This window comes from Pholis gunnellus, assembly GCF_910591455.1.
Source record: "Pholis gunnellus genome assembly, chromosome: 16".
Classification (NCBI taxonomy): Eukaryota; Metazoa; Chordata; class Actinopteri; order Perciformes; family Pholidae; genus Pholis; species Pholis gunnellus.
Window position 1 is genome coordinate 14,577,150 of NC_136543.1, and position 21,232 is coordinate 14,598,381.

At 41.2% G+C, this 21,232-nt stretch overlaps 1 protein-coding gene across 1 annotated transcript in view; it reads left to right on the top strand.

Annotated features, from left to right (window-relative positions):
* The window catches only part of adgrb2 (adhesion G protein-coupled receptor B2), a gene marked incomplete at both ends in the record, with an annotated part of 128,796 nt that overhangs the window by 43,406 nt on the left and 64,158 nt on the right, over window positions 1-21,232 (top strand). Inside the window, 11 exons of the mRNA XM_079176373.1 lie at window positions 4,078-4,242; window positions 4,634-4,798; window positions 6,114-6,215; window positions 7,985-8,091; window positions 9,066-9,260; window positions 9,615-9,683; window positions 10,108-10,216; window positions 10,641-10,787; window positions 15,464-15,569; window positions 16,504-16,606; window positions 21,057-21,100. Of these exons, the coding sequence (XP_079032499.1) occupies window positions 4,078-4,242; window positions 4,634-4,798; window positions 6,114-6,215; window positions 7,985-8,091; window positions 9,066-9,260; window positions 9,615-9,683; window positions 10,108-10,216; window positions 10,641-10,787; window positions 15,464-15,569; window positions 16,504-16,606; window positions 21,057-21,100 (1,312 nt within the window). The remainder of the gene's footprint in view (window positions 1-4,077; window positions 4,243-4,633; window positions 4,799-6,113; window positions 6,216-7,984; window positions 8,092-9,065; window positions 9,261-9,614; window positions 9,684-10,107; window positions 10,217-10,640; window positions 10,788-15,463; window positions 15,570-16,503; window positions 16,607-21,056; window positions 21,101-21,232) is intronic.

Consider the following 21,232-nt stretch of genomic DNA (forward strand, 5'->3'; position numbering starts at 1 on the left):
TGGGATAATGGCATTAATGGATGCACAGATACTAAAACACAAGACAGTTTATAACAAAATTGGTGGCTCCTTTCTGAACAATAACCTTTTTATTTCCTGAATTGATTTCAGTTTGAATTAGAGTGTGTGCTTGTCTAGTATGTAATCCTTCACAGGCTGAACAATTATCACAGGGGTAAGTGCTTTTTATTTATTGCTGCTAAGGTATCCTGTATATATATTTATGTATGGGGCTAAAGCCCTTTTGTGTTCTCACGCTTCCGACTAATATTTATTTATTTGTTGAGCTGTCTTTTGTTGTTTTAATGTTTTTCAAAGCAATAGTTTTATACGGTTAATATTTAAATAAAACAAAAACGTCCCCATTGCCATACAAAGAGGCTGCAAAGTTATGTCTCAAAGAGGGAGGAATAGGGAGACGTCGTAATCCAAAGTATGGCCTCCGGGATGTTTTGCCATGCTGTTTTGGGAACAGGGATGGAAAGAGAGGGTTTGGGAGAAAGGAGAGGCTCTTCCTTCAAGGGCCTTAAGGAAATCTTTGTATGTGTGTCCTCATATGGTTTATGTGTTTATGTATGAGGGTTTGAATCTATCACAACAAATACAGCGTGCTTTTGGGAGTTCAAAGGCAGTGGGACTTTGAAATGATGAATACCAGCATATAGGCCTCTTGGCAGAAACGGCCATCTATAGAATATACTGCTTTGATGGATCTTGTGTGTGTGTGTGTGTGTGTGTGTGTGTGTGTGTGTGTGTGTGTGTGCGCATGTATGTACGTGTCAGTGTTTGGATCTCACTTCAAACAATACACTCAGACTTTTAACTGGCTAATACTGTCTATAGTACAGTGTGTTAAATCCATGTACAAATTTTACTCTTACTCTCAATATTTTTTTTTTTTGTCGCTTATGTAGACACGTGTGAACACATCAAACAAACACTTGCATATGTGGGTAGAGCTTAAAATGTTTATATGACAGCTATTGCATTGAACAAAGGCAATCAACATATATATCACGTTTTTTTTAATGTTATTTTGCTACTTTTTGTTCTACACACACTGCAAAAGCTTCTTACAATCACCACTAATTTCTACAACATTGTTGCATGTCTTACAGTGTTTTCACAATGATGGAAAGAGGAGGAGATGGTTTGTTCTTCTTTGGGAAGCTGTTCCAGACTTGTCACTTCTGTTACTCAGAATTAGACTTGGGGAAATGTCACGTTCACACTTACATTCGAGCTCACTCATGCTCACTCAGCTCGTTCTGTGAATGTCATCCCCAACACAATGCTGTTCCCAGCACAGTAACAGCAGCACACAGCGTGATTGACCACATTACCAAGGAGAGTTGGCAATGCTTTCTCACTTGGGAGAACCAGACAAATACATTTACACCACTGTATTTCACTTTATCTTTTATTTAAAGCCCCTGTGTGTAGGTTAGAATGTGTGCTTCAATATATCATTTTTAGCCCCAAACAAACAGTTCTCACTTTGAATTGATATTCTTGTTCATATGGGAAAAAAATAGACAGGCTAATACAGTCCTACAGAACGTATACAAAAGCTTGCAAGGCTGCAATCACAGGTTCCGTCTTTTATATATGATCATTAAATGTTAGCATTGCCTTAGCTAACATTCATTCCACACATTTTCAGTGCAGGATTTATACATTATTCATTTCTATTCAGCATAGATTAGTCACTATACACAGGACTATGACCTACATCGGGTCAGCATGACTGTAGGTTACATTCAATTAAACTGAATAAAACTTGAATTTGAAATCATATTCGCTGTAATCAGAGTTCAAGGCACCACTATTAATAATTTAACTAATGGCTTTGTGCGATGTGAAAAGTGTTGCTTGTTGGGATATACCCACTGAGAATTCTCACCCAACTCTGCACTGTAAAGCCTTTTACTGTATTTTAGTTCACTGTTTTGCTTTTACAGCTTTACTGTTTTTATTCAGTCCCATTTCCATCGACCTCCGACCTCCAGCAGAGGGCAGCTGTTTTAAGCAAAACTGTTCTGATAAAACCACTGGAAGCTACTTGCCCGGCACTTAACAGCAAACAGATAAAGTAGCAACCAGCAGGTGAACACCAGGGGGCATTTATACTTATTTAACCATTTAGCCATGATCATCCCAGTGATATTTTGAATCTCTTTTACAAGGTGGTCTTGATCAAGATGGCAGCGTAATAGTTTCACCACATAAAAACACAGACATAAAATGTTATTACATCATAAATTATAAATAAATGCATTTAAAAAATGTTGCGGGTCTTTGGAATGACGCACCTAATTTGATCCGAGGTTGCAGCTACCGCTTTTGGTGTCAGTAAAGAAGATAGATAAGAAGGCAGTGTAATATGCCGTTATACAAAAAAATGTACCAATGTTCCGTACAATGGTTCTAGTGCAAACCAACAGTTTCATACATACTGCACTGATGTGTGCGGAAACCCGAATTAGAGATGAATCGTAACGCAGCATGATACTGAATCTGAATACTGAACATTTTCAAAAATATCCTCATAATCAATTGCTGAGTGACGCCTCACTTGAATATTAGTTTTCCTTGTTTCTATAGTTGACACCTCATTACAAATTACATTACAGTACACTTGACATGCTGTTTAAAAGACAATTTGTCTTTAAGCAACAAAATGTGTGCATGTGTTTTTTTCCACAAGTGACAGTGCTGCTAACAGAAGGAGGCATTGTACCGTTACTCAACTCAAAATGATTACCTCTAGGAATGTGTGTTTGGTTCACAGGAGTAAGGACAAGCAATTTATCTCAGAATAACAATTGACTATTCAGTGCAATTAAAGTTGCATAACCTAGAGCGTGATTGGTCTGAAAATTGTACAATAAAAACAGCATTTACGAAATGGTCCTCTAAAGATATATGAGCAGGTAAAACACTATTAGATACCACCCCCTTAAGACAACCAAATGAAGTAATTATGCAGTTGAACAAGAGTAACCCTGAGGCATTGTCAAGCTGCTATTCAGGATACAGGGGTGCTTTTGTTACAGGGGTGCTTTTGTTAGCATGTTGCCTGGAATCTCAAAGGACAGGATTGAAGTATTTTCAAACTAGTAGCACAAATTATGAATTGCAACAATATATTAAGTCCCTTTATTCAACAGTATTCTGAAATACAAATAGCAATGGCCACAGGTCAGTAATTGGTTTCTCTGTCAAGTTTTTTGTATCAAAGAATTTAAATCAAAAGTCTGTGGAATGAATTAAAAGAACTCACTGAGTTTATTTGTCACAGATTTCAAAGCAGAACATTGTGTTCTCTCTGTGACACACATCCTCAGAATTGTCTTATAACCAGCTTTGAAGTTGATAACATACCAAAAATCGTTGCCTGCACTCACTATAAATGATTAATCTCCCTGTTTTTGATTATCACATTTTTTTGGGAGTTTGCATATTTCATTCGACAACTCAATTACACCAGCAATGCTCCCTTATTATTAAAAGGGACATTGGGGGCTTTGATTACACCTGTGCGTGTCATCAGGCTTTGGTTAAGCTATTTGGTATTCATGCATCGTCTGACAGGCAGTGCTGGATTGTATTGATATTGTGTTTTTTTCTATGTCTGTTTCTGCACAAACAACAGTCAAGAGTTGAAATCTGGTGTCTTTCTAATAACACTTTGAATGAAAATCTAACATCTGTACTCAGTTTGAACTCTTTAAAAGCACAGCAGGGAAGGAATTGTAATCAGCTTTCATAACAGATGGAAATATTTCAAATGTCCATAGGAACATGAAATGTGTTTGTTTGTTGCTATTTTTGGAAAAGCAAATAGCCTCTGTAATTTATTTATATTCTGTTCACTTGTAGCCTACTCACTTTCTCTGTCCTGTCTTTTCTCCCTTTGTGCCTTTCTTTTCCCCTTACATCCTCTTTACTATCCTTCATAAACCTGGATCAATTGATCCTGTTTCCCCTGTGTGCCCCAACATCGTCTTCCCGCCGCTTTCATCCATTTCCCCGTCTCTCCATATCCACTTCCATCTCCCCCCTCCCTCTGTCCAGTGGAGGGCCAGTGGTTGGAGTGGGGGCTGTGGTCGAGATGCAGTGTGACGTGTAACACAGGAACCCAGCAGAGGCAGCGACGCTGCAGTGCATCGGTGCACGGCTGGGCTGAATGTAAGGGCCCCCATCAGGAGAGCAGAGACTGCACCAATCCTTCCTGCGGTGGTAAGTCGTACAAAATAATACTTCGCATTCACACTCACATGCTCTGGGACGACATTATGCAAACATGCAACATGCATTATCGAAAGGCATCGGTATTTTTTTTTTGTTCCTGATTCGTGTATTCCGGCAATTTATGGGTTGATTTGGCTTGTGAGTTTTGACAGCGAGCCCCCGGAGGACAGATATACTGTGTTTTAATAAGCGAGATCATTTACGTCTCATGGTATTCAAACATTGAAAAGATTTAGAAATTGCTGCCCTGTATCGTAAATTTGGTATTCATCAACAACTCCCGTTATTTATTTTTGTACCTTACTTGCTGGTCTCGTTCCCTCTCACCCTTCTTCCCCGCTCCCCAAACTTCCCCGTCGGTGCGTTGGTCCTGTTCTAGGTGGAGGTACCTGGGGCAGCTGGAACCACTGGAGTCTCTGCAGCAAGACATGTGACTCCGGTTGGCAGCGTCGCTTCCGGATGTGCGAAGGCACCGGACAACAAGGCTACCCCTGCGATGGCTCGGGAGAGGAGGTCCGGTCCTGTAATGAGAAGAAGTGCCCTGGTCAGTGACTCAGTGAATGTGTGTGTGTGTATGTGTGTTTGAGAGCTGAGAAAATAAGGGAGAAGCACATTATATGTATGCTGATGTACTCATTAATGCTTGAAAGCTCTGTATCAACAATTCTTTTGCCTTCGACATTTAGTTTCCTGTGTGGGTGGATTTCTCTGCATGCCTCTCCTAGTTGGTCTCCTAGTTGGAGAGAAACGCGTGCGTGTATCTGTGTGAGCCCAATCTGCACATGCACAGTATTTGTCAGGCAGAATGGAAGTGATTCCCAGTGGTTCGCACCACAGCCAAAGGCTTCTATCGCAATTTTAGAACTGCCTTCCTCTCATTTTGATGCGCCTCTTGTCTGTCTTCCCGTCAATTCACCTACCCATCCATCTTTACCTCGTTATTGATTTTGCATGTCCGCGCCTTGTCGCGCTCTCCTTGCATCCTCTCAGTTCACCTGAGAGATCCTCCGATTCTCCTTATATCGCTCCTCTTTAACACGCTTTTTTATCGCGCTCACTGTCTTGCGCTTGCTTGCACTCTTTCTGTGTTTCTCTGCCTGTTAGTGGGAGAGACGGCTAATGTCAGAGTGTCAGCAGCTGCAGGAAATAGTGTGGTTTAATAAGCATACCTCGTGACTGAAGTTGTGTGCGCGTGTGACTGTGCAAGTGTATGCTCTGTACAAGCCTGAATGCCACATGTGTACGTGGTTGCTTTGAGCTCTGACAGGCTACAAATGATAAACTTCTGAGTGCAGCCTCCACTATGACCCCTTTGTTTTGAGTAGCTCCCGAACCTCTTTTACACAAGACGAGGATCTTGTCTTTTGGCATTTCAGGGGAACATCATATCATATTTTTTCTCTTTCAGCGTCTCTCTTTCTCTCTTTTTTCTTCCTCTCTCTTCCCTCTCCGTCCCTCTTCATCTCTCTGCGTCGCCGCTGCCAACACTCGTCTGCCCCCTCGGAATATCTTCAGAGTGCTCTCTCCCGTTTTTTTTTCATCAGGGTTATGAAAGAGAGGGAGGGGGGGAAAATAGATGAATAAAGAGAGGGGGGTAAGATGAAGAGGGGATGAGATACTGTACTGAGGCAGTGACACTGACAGAGAGCACTGAGCAATGTACAAGAGAATAAGATTGGGAGCTGCTGCAGGAGAACATTGATTTGAATCTTGTTTTTTGTGCTTCTCAGACTCCATTTTTTCCGCTGCTATGTATGTCTGTGGGAGTGTGTGCGTGGTGATTTTTCTTATTTTCTGCGTACCTGCTAGGCTGTGCTACATTTCACTTTTTTCGATGTATTTCTCACCTACCTCTACAGCTCCTCATGAGATATGTAAAGAAGATCACCTTCTCACTATGGCATGGAAGAGAGCCTCAGCTGGAGAAACTGTCTACAACAAGTGTCCAACTAACGCCACTGGTCAGTCGCATTTTGCCAAAATCTGGTAGCTGTTAGCATATTTCAAGTCTAGCAAAAATCATAGGTGACGTTAAACAATATATCAGTGTTGGCAGTTTATCAAATACACAAACCAGTCATAAGGTAGAATTAGACAATGTGTAACAGGCACACAAAAATGTCCCACATAAGCCACAGAAGTCGTCAGCGCTCATGTTAGCACTCAGTAGTTATTATAAGCAACAGCTACAAAGAGAGAACATGAAGAACCTATAGAAACGCATAGGCATACTTAAACAACAGAAAACCCACAGGAAGAAAACATGGAAAACATCCAACAGACGTTAAACGTGTCAAACAGGAGATACTGACGTTTATTAGTACCGTGACTAAACGTGAGCACCTGGTAGTTAGCATGAGCTAAGCTACCTACAGTGAGAAAAAGAAAGCACCCACAGACATACTTTCATGAGCAGAGCTAACTAGTTAACGAAAGAAACAACAGAAACTCAATCAAAACAAATCCACATGAAGAACAATTTGAAGATGTTAACTGGCGTAAAAGATCTCCAAAAGCAGAAACAGAAGTTTGTTCGCCCCATAAATAGATGTTACCGCTTGGTAGTTACAGGGACAGAAATAAACAACTAAAAGAAATTCATACTTTGAAAGCTTTGATGTAATGCTTCTAATGTTTCACTGTCATGTGGGAAATGCAGTGCAACGACAACCCAGCAATCATATCATTAGTACCAAAGAAAACATCGTAAAATAGATACAATTATATTCAGGATATATCCTAAACGACTCAACTATCTGTGTTTTAAAAAATGAGATGTGCTCTGCGTCTGGATCAAATAGGTACTCGGATTGATTTAAATGCTTGAATTAATGTGTAAGGCTCATCCATGTTGTCCCTGAACAGTATCACTATTTTAAGCTTTGGTATACAGAGGCGGTAATTATAAAATTTCCAACTCTAATATCCTGCAAATCCCTAATTAGTAGCACTTATGTCCTTCTTGAGTGTAGTCAAACCTTATTTGTGTGTTATCACAGCAACGCTAATCTAAACTAAGGACTTCCTGAAGCAGCTGGCTGCCAGACCTTTCCTTTCAACTTCCATAAACAGAAAAAAAGAACCTTCATTTCTGTTACACACTTTCTTCGTCAGAATTTAAGCCAAGAGCAGATGTGGTTCAGAATACCTGTAATATAAATGTTTTCCACATCTTTTAAACTATGGCGTGGGCTCTGACATCAAAACACGACTGCATACATTTGCTAGCTTGCCAGAAATACATTTAAGCTTCACGAACATTACATTTAAGGTAAATCAATGTACTAACTAAATTTAATTAACCATTAAAGTACAGTTTAATGATGTCACTCTATTACTAAAAGGCAGAGCCACACTTCACTAAGTGCATAAATATCTGGCTAGAGAAAAGGTTTTGTATTTTTGAAGCCTTTTCCAGTTTGCGGGCTGCCAAACACCTTAATGCTACATGTGAATAGAATCCAAGCAAGATGTTCGTATGTTTTTGGCAGTAATATGAATTTCTATAATAAGTACAATAATCTTTCTCCATTCCCCATCATGTACATCGTACTTAGGCACAACAACTTTAACAGGTTTATTGACCATAACTGAAAGGCTTTCCTGATCACAGTCAATGACTATTGGACAACATATTACAGTAACAGATTATGTGTTCCCAGGCCGCTTTCCTTTCTAAATGTGTTGAATTCCATGTCAAGTATTTGTCTCTGCTTCTCTCTTTGTCTAGGATCTGCTAGTCGTCGTTGCATGCTGGACAATAATGGAGTTGCTTTCTGGGGTCCTCCGAGCTTCGCCAGATGCGTCTCACTTGAATATAGATATTTACATGTATCTGTAAGTTCCCTTTTTTCACAAATACATACTCTGAAACTCTTCAGCAAGAAGAAAAAACAAGATGTGTATATTCTTCCATCACTTGAGCCAGTTAGTTGCAGTATCACCTTCTATCATAACTCACCTTCATCAAACTTGTCTGTCTCGTTAGTGAATTCATGAGAAAGTGAAGGTGAAGGTTCTTTTATTTAAAGTGAGTTATGTTCTGTCTTCATTGTCCTTTTTTCACCCATGATGTACCTCTGTTCAACTTTCTTTTGTGAAAAGTTTACTCAAAATAGAGCTGTGTCTTTACTCGGGGCTTGCCGGTATCTCTAATTAGCTTTTCCATGGCTTTGCGCTCACACTTTATCAATTAATGAACGTAGCTAATGAATGTGTTCATCAGCCAGACTGTTTTCCTGCTCTGTGAACTTCAACCCCTCTCATCTCCTCAATGATGGCAGAGGGAGATGAGGGTCAGGGATTGTATGCGACGAAGCTGATTGCACTGTTAGCTTCTGTTCCAACCTTTCATTAACACCAGGATTCAATAATTAATTTTCTGTGATTGCTGTTATCTTCAGTTCTTTCAGTCTCTCTCTCTCTCTCTCTTTCTCTCTCTCTCTGAAATTCACATACACACAGTCTTGCTTTCTCTATCTCTGTCTCTGAAGTGATGAGATCCAATTTCTGCCTGAGAGTGCTGCTAGGCCTCGTTTTTGCTCACCTATTTTAAGCACAAGCACAAAAATCCCAACATGTACCTTCTGTATATAGTCCTGTCTTGAAACACTCTTTTCAGCTCCCATCCAAAACCTTCCTTTGATTTCTTATAAAAAACATGATCTTTGCTTTGTTTGGTCCTTCTGTTTATGACATTTGCCAGCTACATATTTTGAATAAGAACACGTGTACTACATACAGTAAGTGCCACAAGCAGAGGTGAAAACCATCAAGTTTTCTCAATGTCTGTCTCTCTCTGCACATTGTAGTTACGAGAGCATCTCGCGAAGGGTCAGAGGACCCTGGCTGGGGAGGGCATGTCTCAGATCGTAAGGACTCTCCTGGAGCTCTTTCAGAGGAGGAGCTACTACAGTGGTGACCTTCTCTTTTCCACGGAGATCCTGCGAAATGTGACGGACACCTTCAAAAGAGCAACCTACATCCCAGCTACCGACGACGTGCAGGTAAGCTGAGCCCCCCTTCAAGTCACAAATCATACTGAACACGGGATCAAAGACAAACTGTCACACACAGGTACACTTGCAACACCTCCAAATTGTTTTCAATGTAGAAGCTGCACTTTCTACTGCATGGGGTTTGCAAAACAATGAGCCACTGCAGCTACACAGTTGCTATGGCCTCAGACTGGATTTCTTTCTCTTTTCAATGCCAGTAAGAGGCGGAAAATGCTCCTGTCTCAGTCAGTCATTTGACAGATACTATTTTTTGTTTTCCAATATTCGGCCATAGACAAACAAAAAGAGATACCAAAATCGAATGGCTCTGCTGCATTAACAACACCTTCATCTCGTGTCTAGAAATTCTTCCAGGTACTCAGCCTCATGTTGGACATGGAAAATCTAGAGAAATGGGAGGACGCCCACCAGGTGAGGCCTTCTATATGTGTGTATGTGTGCCTCTATATATCTCTTTCTGATATGTTAATTTGTGTGTAAAGGTGGGTGTGACTACATCCCACGTAAACATTTTATTAGCCATAAAAACACACCTGTTTACTAAATACAATGGCTACCCATTAATTACACTGAGTGTGCATGTGTGCACTTTTGTGTGTGACCCAGCTTGATGCCTTTGCCTCGAGGTGTGTTTACTTGCCATCTGGACACAATAAAAGAGTAACCAAATATGATATTATGTCCCACTTTGTTACAATTTACCACCCTGGAACACATTCTAGATAATGCAAAGAATGAAAATGTGTCAGTCGGTAAAACATGTCACATAGAAAGTTTGTGATGGACAATAATTATGATGACGTGATCGATGCTAAACCCCCCCTCACATCCACAGGTCGCTCCCGGTGCTGCTTTGATAATGAGGATAGTAGAAGATTTCATTCACCTCATTGGAGAAGCCCAAAAGCCTTTCCAGAGTTTCCTGGTGGTTACCAACAACCTCAGTAAGTGTCACACAATGCTCCCACGTGGCAAGGCATGACAAAGTCAGATTCAAGATTGACACCAATATCAATGTTTATAGACATTCACTTATCAGATCATTTATAGGATGGTCAGAATGTTGTTTGACATGTTTACTGTTCTTTTTCCTCAGATAAGCTCAGCCAGGATTGTTATTTTGTCATATTAAAATAACTTCAAAATGCTCCATTTTAATATGTCATATAATATAGTGCAGTCTCACTTCCAAAAAAAACTAATTTCTTAAGATGTCTCACCACGGTTTGAATTGTTACTCTAAACATGACTTTCATGACTTTTTAAGATGTTTCGGCCTGTTGCTTTCATTGTTTTTTGCTTACCCCATCATCATTAGTGTTCTTTGCACCGCACTGAGTCTATGTGGTATCTCTTTTTTTTGTACAGTGATAACCGTTCAGCGAGAGCCGGTGTCAGCAGTTTCCAGCGATATCAACTTCCCCATGAAGGGCCGGAGAGGGATGAAGGACTGGGCCAGAACTGCAGAGGACAAGCTCTACGTCCCTAAAGAGGTCTTCACCATCCCGGCTGAAGGTTAGAGAAATACGACTGTCCGGGGTTTGTCCAAACTTTAAGCTGCTTGGTACCAATCTGTACCACAAACTCTTGTTTTTCTAGAAAAGTTTGACAGAAGACCAAGGCACAACTAACACATCTCACCCTTTGTAACAAAATTAAGCTGATGATGATTTTTAGAGTTCCAGAAGTCTGTTTTGATTCCGGTATGAGCATCTCAGCTCATCTGTTTTAGTTGTCATCCTCACACTCAGTCTTGAATCGTAAACATATGAGAACCTGTTGTCACCCCACTCAACCCTCTCGCCAGCCAAGGTCAGACCAAAAAGTTATCCCAGTGTGAAATCCACACTCAGAGAGGTGTCCTCATGGAAGCAGATAGAAAGCTTCTCAAGGATGTCGAAGGGTAATGCTGAGAAGAATTTGGACTGCAAAGAGGCCCTGGAGGGCTTCTCAAAAAGACGCAGGTCTTTCATCTGTGAGGAAGTATGTCACATCCCCTTGAAAGGATCAAGTCCTCATACAGTTTTTAAGGATGTCACTTCGCTTTTAGCAACACAACAAAGCTAACTGCTGTTAGTCTTCACTACTGGGAATTTCTTACCATGTGGTTTCAAGTAAAGCCAAGAGACAAGCAAAGTGATTGTCCAAACACCCGCCAGACGGTGGAGATGAGCATAAAGAGAAAGAAGACACCAGGAAGCCGAAGAGCGGGGTTGTTCAGGGGAGACAAGTGGACTTAAAAGAGTGGGAAGAAAGTGGCTTGTATTAGATAAGAGAATTGCTGCGGCAGATGCGATCCACTACCGACAAAGGCAAAGGTCGCTACCCACTGGAAATTACACTGGCAGACATCCTGTCTGGCACCCCGCCCCTTGCCCAAATTAAAGTTCAGAGAGGCTGCAGGCCGAGAGAGCAGAGCTGTCTTTGACCTCCGACTTGCTCTAAAGACACAGACTCTCTTTGATTGGCGTTCAAGACATCCTGTGAGCTAACCTCCGGGCACCTCACCTCAGCTCACTCACTCTCTCTGTCTCTTTATTATGCACGATGTAATATGCTTATATTGTGCTCCTCTTCCATCTAACCGTTCGTCTCGCTTTTATGAAACGGACCCGGTTTATGCGTTGCCGTGGGTTGTTTTTCCAGATTTTATGGAACAGCAAATTCAGATATCTCAAAGGATGAATGTTAGGCTGCAAGTGGAGACAAAGGGGCGTACAAAAGCTAGACCTTGTTTAATGCTGCTGCATTGCGATGTAGTCTTTTTTTTCCCTTCTTTTTTGCCATTTATCCTGCCTTTCTGTTTTACTTTACTGCTGTTGTGTTTTTTCCTCCATCTCATTTTCCTGTTAGTTTGTGGTGGTTAATGTTTTGTCTCCTGCTATGCTTGTAGCTCAATAAAAGTGACCGGCTGCATCAAATGTTCTCTATTTACTCATATGATATTCTATTCAGCACATGCCATTGCCATTTTATGCTATTTGGTAAATTGTTTCATCCAAACTGCATGTTGTTGTTGTTATGGCATTAGCTCTCTTTGTGGGAACTATGCCTTTTCCAATGGCAGTCCATTGGGGTCTTCAGTTGATTGCTATCAGGTTGATTGGTTCATTTACCCCATAATGAAACCCTATCTCCGATGGACAGCTTAACTATGTTCATAAAGGCCCTTTGGCACTTTTGTGTGTGCACGTGCGCACACAGTTGCACATGCACAGAGCCAATTGATAGGTTCATGAATCGCTTCACTGGGTAGAGGCTGGGACTCTTCTTCACTGATTTTCGAAGTGACAAACTCCCTCTCTCCCTCCGCTGTGTCTCTCTTACTCACACACTCTCACTGTCTTGCAGCCATGCACACCCATACATCCAAACATAGAAGGCGGCAATGACCTCATTTTTCAAATACACCATTGCAGGTACACGCATGTGGTTATGCTCCGTTAACTTTGAAGTATTACTCGAGCAAGAACACAAACCAGATGAGCTCTACTCTCACTATACTGTGTTAGAGACTGACTAACCTATTTGCAGTTTTAACTGTAACTGTGTTGACTGTCAAAATATTACCAGTACAAGTTGTGCATTTGATCGGAATAGTTTGACATTTTAGGGTAAGGTTTAATTTGTTCTTTTGACAAAGGTGAGATGAGAAGATTGGTGCCACTTTCAGTTCTCTCTATTAAGCACAGAGTTACACCCAAAGGGTGAAATAGCTTAGCTCAGCTTAAACACTGGTGGCTGGGGCAGCTAGCCAAACTGCTAGCCTGGCTCTCTTTAAATTCGAAAGCTATACCCTCCAGTACATCTAGCTAATTACTAATCAACACGTAGCTCATTTGATTAATCCATACACAAACAGAATTCTTGGAGTGACAATTTGGCAACTTCACAAGGACAGGACAAGACTACAGGAAACCAGTGTATCGAGGGTTTGTTATCCAAGAAATACTTAAAACATATAAGTTCCCGCCTTCTGTTTATACAGTAGACACAGTGTGTAGCTACGGAGGTGTTGGTAAGCGTGTTTTTGAACTTTTGGAAGGAGACACCTTTAACACCTGCTTCCTATCTAACTAAGCTAATGACCTCCTGGTTCCAATCCACACGTTACACACAGACATGCAAGTGCTATTGATCTTCTCATTTACCTTTCGGCAACGAAACGGTGTGTTTTCTATTTATTTAGGAATCAACAGCTTGACCAGTTTGGTAAAAGACATGGTATTGAGTAATAAGTTCAATAGGGTATTTTATGGCAAGTAATGAAATCACTGACCCTCAAAAGGTAGCACTGTAGTCAATTATTTTTTCTGAGCTTGTGTACGTTACCCACTCAGTCTGATCAACTGTGAAAGTAATGATATTCCACAGTACTCTCATTTCTTGAAATTGTCTGTGATGTGTACAAAGGTGAAACAAACAAACATAGAGGAAAGAAGCCAGGAAAGAATGAAAAGAGTAACTCAGATGGAACTGTTTGGATGGAGATTTCGATCTTTAATTAAAACCATAGATCATGGCTTTGCATCAACTCCAAACATATCTTTTCCTGACAAATGGCATATTAAAGTTCACAGTTGGTGACTGGTGGTTTACTATTTTGCTGGATTACAGCTGACCGCCAATCATTTAGATGTTCAGCGGGCGCAGAGTGACAAAAAGTCTGTTCATGGGAAATTAGGGTTTTGGTGATTGAGTGCTTTTGTGGTATTAATCATCCTCTTGCTTGGGAGTGCCACCCCATCATGCAGTGATTTACCATTTACCCACAATACACTGACTTTCTCATTTGCATGCCTTTGCAGACACTGTCCAATTAGGATCCATCACACTCACAGACTTTCTCATGCTGACTGTGATCTGTTTTTTGCCTTCTCACATTCTCACAATTGCTCCCCCCCCCCCCCCCCATGCACTGTTGAGATCTTTTTGTCTCTCCCTTTTTCGCTCCTCGTCTGTCTTGCATAGCTATCTCTCTTCCTGAGTATTACCTCTTCAGCAGGCAGACAGATTTTGGATGAGTCACCCTTGTTCGTCTGATACCATCAGCCCCCTCTGTCTCGTCCTCTCTCGCTCTCCGTGCCAATGCTCCTCCGTCGCTTCTCTCAGCCTGAAAGGGCAAAGGAGGGAGTGGCGTCTCTCAACATGAACTCTTCCCCTTCTACTTTTCCTCCCTTCTTCCTTTTGCTTCCCTCACTTGAGACAAAGTGACATTTACAGAGGGACACCACGTCTCCTTGGGAGCCGCTTCTCTTTTGGAAGGCAAGGGGTTGTGAAGCAGGGCTGTGGAAAAGTTGAAGAGTGGGTTGGAGAATGGCAACAACAACAGGCGAGGATGAGAGGGGCAAGCACTGAGGAGGAGGAAAGAAAGAAGGGGGATTTGAAACTAGGGAAAAAAAGAGATGCAGATGTTGTCTAAAGAGGGTGTGGACACTTTGGCTTTACTGAGAGACTTTTCCGAATAATGGAGTTAGTTTTAGAAATGATGCTTCTGCTGGGTAATAGCAGAGCTGCTAAAAAGCAAACAAATTGACACAAATTGTGCCTCCACCCACGCAGAGTGTGAAACCAAGATCTTGCACTTGATAAAGTGGAACATTTTCAACTCAGAAGTTTAAGTATGGGATATGTAGCTGTCAAAGCAGGCGCTGCAATTAACTCACTTTTCTTATTTTGATGTCGTCGACAGAGCATTTGTTAGCGACAGCTCAAGAGTTAATGTAAATGAAGATGAAATCTCTGCTTGTTTGCTTCACCAACTAATAGATGAGTTTGTACTTAGTTTATTTACATCAAATGACATACTTATCAATGCAGGTTATTAAAATCAGTCTCAAATACCAACACTCTCCAACCTCTAATTTAAATGTCAGATTCGCAGCTTTGATATTGAATGTAATTTCCTATATCTGCCCAGTCAACATATGAGCAAATTTGCTATATTCGTATTGATATTTTGAATATTGATTTGCTGCAATGAGCCATTAATCTGCCACAAGAGTTTAGAAAGTCCTCCCACAGATCTCTAGCTGTACTTGTTCAAAAAACGACGTCTTCAGCACCCTGTGTCCTTATACAAGGGCTGTAGAAGAAGAATAAATGAAGATTTATACTTGATTTTGAAGATGATTCAGGTAAACCATACCATCTATTTCGGCTGATTGGTCGCAATTTGTCCTGTGTTTCAGAGACGGAGATGGAGACGGAGACAGAGTCAGAGTCAGAGTCTCCAATGTACTATGTCATCGGAGCCATCTTGTACAGGACGTTGGGTGTCATCTTACCAGCACCAAAGTGAGTACTTTTCATGTCAACGGACTAATTATTCATACTTTTTCAAACATTTCCCACCTTCTACTCATTTCCTTGTCCTTTCGTTTACCTTTCTGCATCTCTTTTAGTCAATACTTTCTCCAACAAATTTCAATCTCCTTATTTTTTTTTCTCAGTACCTTTCTATTTCTGTGCCCTTTCATCTGTCGCTTCTTCTCTCTATCTAATTCCAACTTCCAATTCTACATCTGTTTGCTCTCTCATGATGTCTCCATTGCTTCTCTCCTCTCCTTGTGTCTGCCTAGTTTTCAGACAAATGTCTTGGATCTCCAAAAAAGTACATTTCCCTAGATGTTTTTCCCTTTCTTTTGCATTGTCAATGTATTTTTGGAGGTGTACAGTGGGCTTCGAATGGGTGCTGGCCTAATGGGTTCTGAAACTTGTATAAAATAGAAGATAGGGGGGATCAGGAGGTTATCAAAAGGCCACTGTGATATGGTGTTTGTGCTGGCCCTGGGCCCTTTTTTTCAGGTCAGTGCTCTTGGTTGTGGATGAGCTGGATCTGTTAAAACCCTTTTCTCCCTGTAGCTCTGCTGAATTTCAATAGGTCCATTGTTCCATTTTTACTTAGGCGCTAGCTCTGGCTTTCTCCCTTTCTCATTAGGCTTTTATTTCTCTGTTTTTCTATATTTACTGATTTTAATTTTATTTATGTATATATTTTTGCAAACGCACTCAAAAACCATCAAAAGCATAGCAGGTTACTGAGTATGTCTGTTTCTGAGTATCTTTAGATGAATGCGTGTGTGTGTGTGTGTGTGTGTGTGTGTATGGCAAAGAAAGCAACTCAGCAGTATTTTCTTTTCTTGTCACTTAATTTCAGAGTAACTGTTCGAGCCAAAGTTGAATGCGCAGTACAGTTCTTAAATAAATGTGACTGTGTGTGTCTTTACAGCCCCCCTGCAGTGATCAACTCCAAGATCCTTACGGTGACAATACGGCCAGAACCTCAACCCAGCAAGCCCATGGTGGTGGTGGAGCTGTCACCACTTTTTAATGTAAGTCTTTTCCTCTTTTTTTTTTTTTTTTAATTTGCAATTTTTTTTTACTTGTATATTAAGCAACCTTGGCCAAAAAATATATTTTTTTCCAAGGCCTTAAAGGATTCCTTTCTTCCCAGCTGGCCCATGTTTCCTGAGTTCAGAATAGAGAGAAAGTGCTGCATGCTATAAAGTGCCATGGTGCTGGTTGAATTGCCTGAATAAATGCAGACCTTTTTGACTGCCTTATATCGTAGCGTCTCCTGGTGCCTATTCAGTTTATATTACAGTGGAGTGTGTTCTTATAAACGACTCGTCTGGTGTCGTCAGTGAAAAGGATTAGGTGCAAGTTTAATGAGAGCCACTCTTCATGACCTCAATAAGATGTAGGATTCATTAGCCATTCTTCTGTGCAAAGGTGGGCACAGTTTTGAAAATAATGTTGAATATTTAATGGTTCTCTCCAGACGACAAAAACACACACAGTAAAATCTTCCAATGAAATCTGTTTCTTGCTGTGTCAACCAGGACCTGAGGGTCAAAATTATTGCAGAGTGTTTCATTATAAAGACTTTGTATTCATTCTTTATGCCCCGCCAGTCCATCTCCCTGCTTTAAACCACTGATTCATTACTTAATTATGGCATTTCCTTTATCTGCCTTTATCTTTTATCTCCCTATTATTCAGCTTTTTAACACTTTTGGCAAAGCAGTGGTACTGCAGGTTTCACACTCGCTGTCTAGAGGATGATGTCTTAATGCTGATCCAAGCATGCTGCTCTGGACTGATAACCCGAGGCACCCGCTGAGGACAGACACTTGTCTCACACAGTACAGTACTGGGCTGGGATGCACATATGCATACCTCAGACAAGTGCTTAAAAGGGACATTCCGACTATTTAGTGTTATACTTCCCAACATTTTGGAGATTCACAAGAGATAAAAAAGATGGTGACATTGGATGCAGCAGAGGCTGAGATATCCTGACTTCCAGTGCCTTTGTATGGGTCAAGTACCAGACATGCTCAGTCCTATTATTTCCCATAAAGCACCTGAATAGTGTGTGTCATTAAAGCCGTCCAGCCTGGAAAATGATCACATCTTTTAAACTCCATGTCCCCATTTTATAATAAAGGCTATAAATAATGTCTCAAATACAAGGAAGAAGTTAATCTACAGCATAACCAACCTCAAGAGGAATATTTGACTTAAGTGATATCGAAAATTAATTAATACTACATTCGAAAATTGCGATATATCTCTTCCATATAACAAATGAAATTATGTGGCAGAGGAAAAGTGATTAACACATTATTAATTTGGTTAATTTGAAATGCAACCAGTGCTCATATACATGATTGCTTGATGTTAATTAAGGTTTTAGCAACTCCTAAACGCAAAATAAATGGCAGAAAAATGATGTTTTTTATAACCAGAATAGTTTGTATTTATGTATTGTACTGAAGCACTTGTGTGATTGAAGCAGCTTTTCATCATTTGGAAAATACACTTATAAGGTTTCTTGTCAAAGGTTGTTTGAGTAGATCGATACTATTTGAGTATGAAGCCATAGCTAGCAGCCGGTTAGCATAGCTTAGCATAAAAACTGGACACATTGTAAAACAGCCGGCTAGCTAGCTAGCTAGCTGGCTGTTGGCTAGCTGGCTCTGCCTGCAGGTAATACAATCAGTGTACAGTACCTCTAAAGGTAAAGGTTATCCCTCAGTCTTTATGCTAGGCTAAGACAATAGGCTGCTGGCTGTAGTTTCTTATTTAATGGAAGGATATTAGAGGTATCGGTCATTTCTTCTAACTCTTAGAGGGACAAAAAACTATCCCTTTACAACATTATAGACATCTCCATTCAAGAGATAACCATCTAAACTACAAAGTTACCGTCGGTGAAACTACTGTAAGCGCACACAAATATTTGACTTCAAAGGCAGTGTTAACATAAGTCAATCATTTCTCAGCCCGGCCTGAACTTTACTAGGCAGAAAATGCTGATGGGAACCAGTGAAGGCAAGGGAATGAAAGGGAGAGCAGAGTCTCCTGTCATGGTCTTCAGCTGCAGTGCTGTAGATGTCGACCTTGGCAGTTGTAGAAACACCTACTGCAGCAGTGCCGGGGCAACAGCTGCCCCAGGCTTCGCTCTCGAAGGGGGGTGTTCTGTAGGGGTCTCTGCACGGTCATGTCTTCACTGAGAGGACATCTGCTCCAGACTCCTCACATATTTCCCTGTTGTCAAAGTGTGCATGTGTGTGTGTGTGTGTGTATGCAGGAGGCTATGAAAACTCCATGTCCTTACAGTAGACCCACTCCCTCTCCTCTAGCTGTCCTTCAGTTAGCCTTTTCATTTCTGCACGGCAGCTCTGGTTTTAGAACATTAGCCATAAGCCTTTTGGGTAATTTCACTCTAATCTAGTTTACTTACAGTAAATCAGACAAAAAGCATAATCGACATTACTCCATTTTATTTTCTGAATCCATAATACCTGATATAAAGAACAAGGCTTTTAAGACCAGTGTGGTCTGTTGCAGTATCTAATTTCATCTGATTAGCCGACCATATTCACAGCCAATATGCATTCAGCAATTTACCGCCAAATGGTAGACCACTTTGTGAATACCTTGAAGAAAATGGATCTTCCAATATTACTGTCCATAAATGCAGCTGTTAGAATCAGACACACGTAACTCCCTTTGAGGAGCATCAGTCGAACAGACGCTGTCATTGTGCAACGAATCGGCCCTAAAGAGGAGGCAGACATTGTGGGAGTACACAGGTGTCCCTCCCGCTGCAGCATACAGTCGGGCATGATGCGTGCTGATTGATAGTTGAATGCTAACAGAGCCCGCCACGCTAATGCACGCCTGGGGACATCTAATGGTGATGGCGGCGGTCTGCGCGGGGGGCAGAACAAAGCTCTGTCATCCATCAATCTGTGTCGCCTAGCCTCTGATCCTGTGTACTTAAGCATTGCATCATCCCTTCCTCTTAATTTCAGCCATACAGAGACCCCAGGATTCATGGGAGATCAGTCATGAACTATTCAGGAAAGGAGGGGTGACCTTGCCTTTAGAGAAATAAATCCTCGTAGTGTAGACCTGAATGTGCATCACCTCCTTCTCTCCCTCTTTGCTTATTTAAAATGCTGTTGATATCGGGGGAAAACACTTTAACCTTCACTCAAGAAGAGGTGATGTCTTCACATTTTTCTCTACTTATAGGGGACTTCTTTTTCTGAACAGAACAGTGTGACTGTGGAATTACTGCTATAATATCCTGTACCATAAGAGGGAGCTCAAAGGCAAAGGGCTTAATGTAGGACTCAGGAAGGACCAACAGACTAGTATAGAGAGGGATCCATTTTCCGCTGCATCAGTGGAAGAATGGTATCTCAATTGTAGGTACCTGATTTAGTTACATATCACTCAGATCAGTCTTACTGTAAAGTGCATAGGTATTGGATAGCTATACTTTTAATGCTTTTGATCCCGGAATGAATGTAAGAACAGGATCTTGGATCCAGACCAGAAACCAACAAAGTTCAACTAAAGCCAATTTCCAATCCAATCCTTACCAAATGAGGCGTGCAGGTTAAAAGGGCTCAGACGATTCTTTAAAAGCAATCAATGCAGAGATCACTGAGGATCGCCAGTGGAACAAGTTGTGATGAGTCAGTTAAAGATATTGATCCTGCGATTGATTCACTGATTGAGTCATAGGGAGTCTTTCTTCTCCACCACGTGTGACTGAGCTTTGATCACCAGATGATTCACCTGCCTCTCGACACCCCAACCATTGACTTTTGACTCCAGCGAGTAGATGGATTAAGAGTGAGCTGGATAGCAAACCACCAGCGTTCAGACTGCTGTGAGGGGATGTGTGACTTTATTTTATGTGTTTTAAAAAAATGATCACCTCTTACAATACATACGTTTAGAAATACACAATGTATTAAGTACTTTATTTGACTGAGGTGAGTCTTAACACATTCCGAAAGGTCCAGTTTTTCACAATAAGTATGTGTTGTACTGAAGTACATTTTACTGCTTCATAGTTGTTTACTTTTACTTTCCTACTTCTCACTGTGGTTGTACTTAAGTAAATAATTCAAATGATTTTCCACTGATGGTTGTTATGTTATGTTTATGACACCAACTTGCTGTGAAATATTGTCCATGAAATGCCCTCTTCTTTGTCTTTCAATTCATTGCTCACAAACCTCCTTTCCTTTTGCAGCAGCAGCTATTCCCCCCCCCCCCCCCACCACCACCACCACCACCACCGTCCGTCCGTCTCAATCGGTCTCTTTCATTGTCTGTTTACCTCTCTCCATCGCCCATGCAGCATCACTCTTTCTCCTCTGGCAACGAGCTCTGCCTCCGTCTCTCACTCATCCTCTCGACTGGCAATAACAGCTTATCTCCCCCCCCCTCTCTCTCTCCTTCTGTATTTTACAGGGTACATCAGATCCACAGTGCGTTGTCTGGGACTATGGCAACCCGTAAGTTACTCTCAATATTTCTGATGAGTGCATGTGAGAGTGTACAGCGCAGTAAAGCATGTCTGTCAGTGTGTGCCTTTGATGTTTATCTTGTGTGTGCTCATGCCCATTCAGATTAATTTCATTAATGAA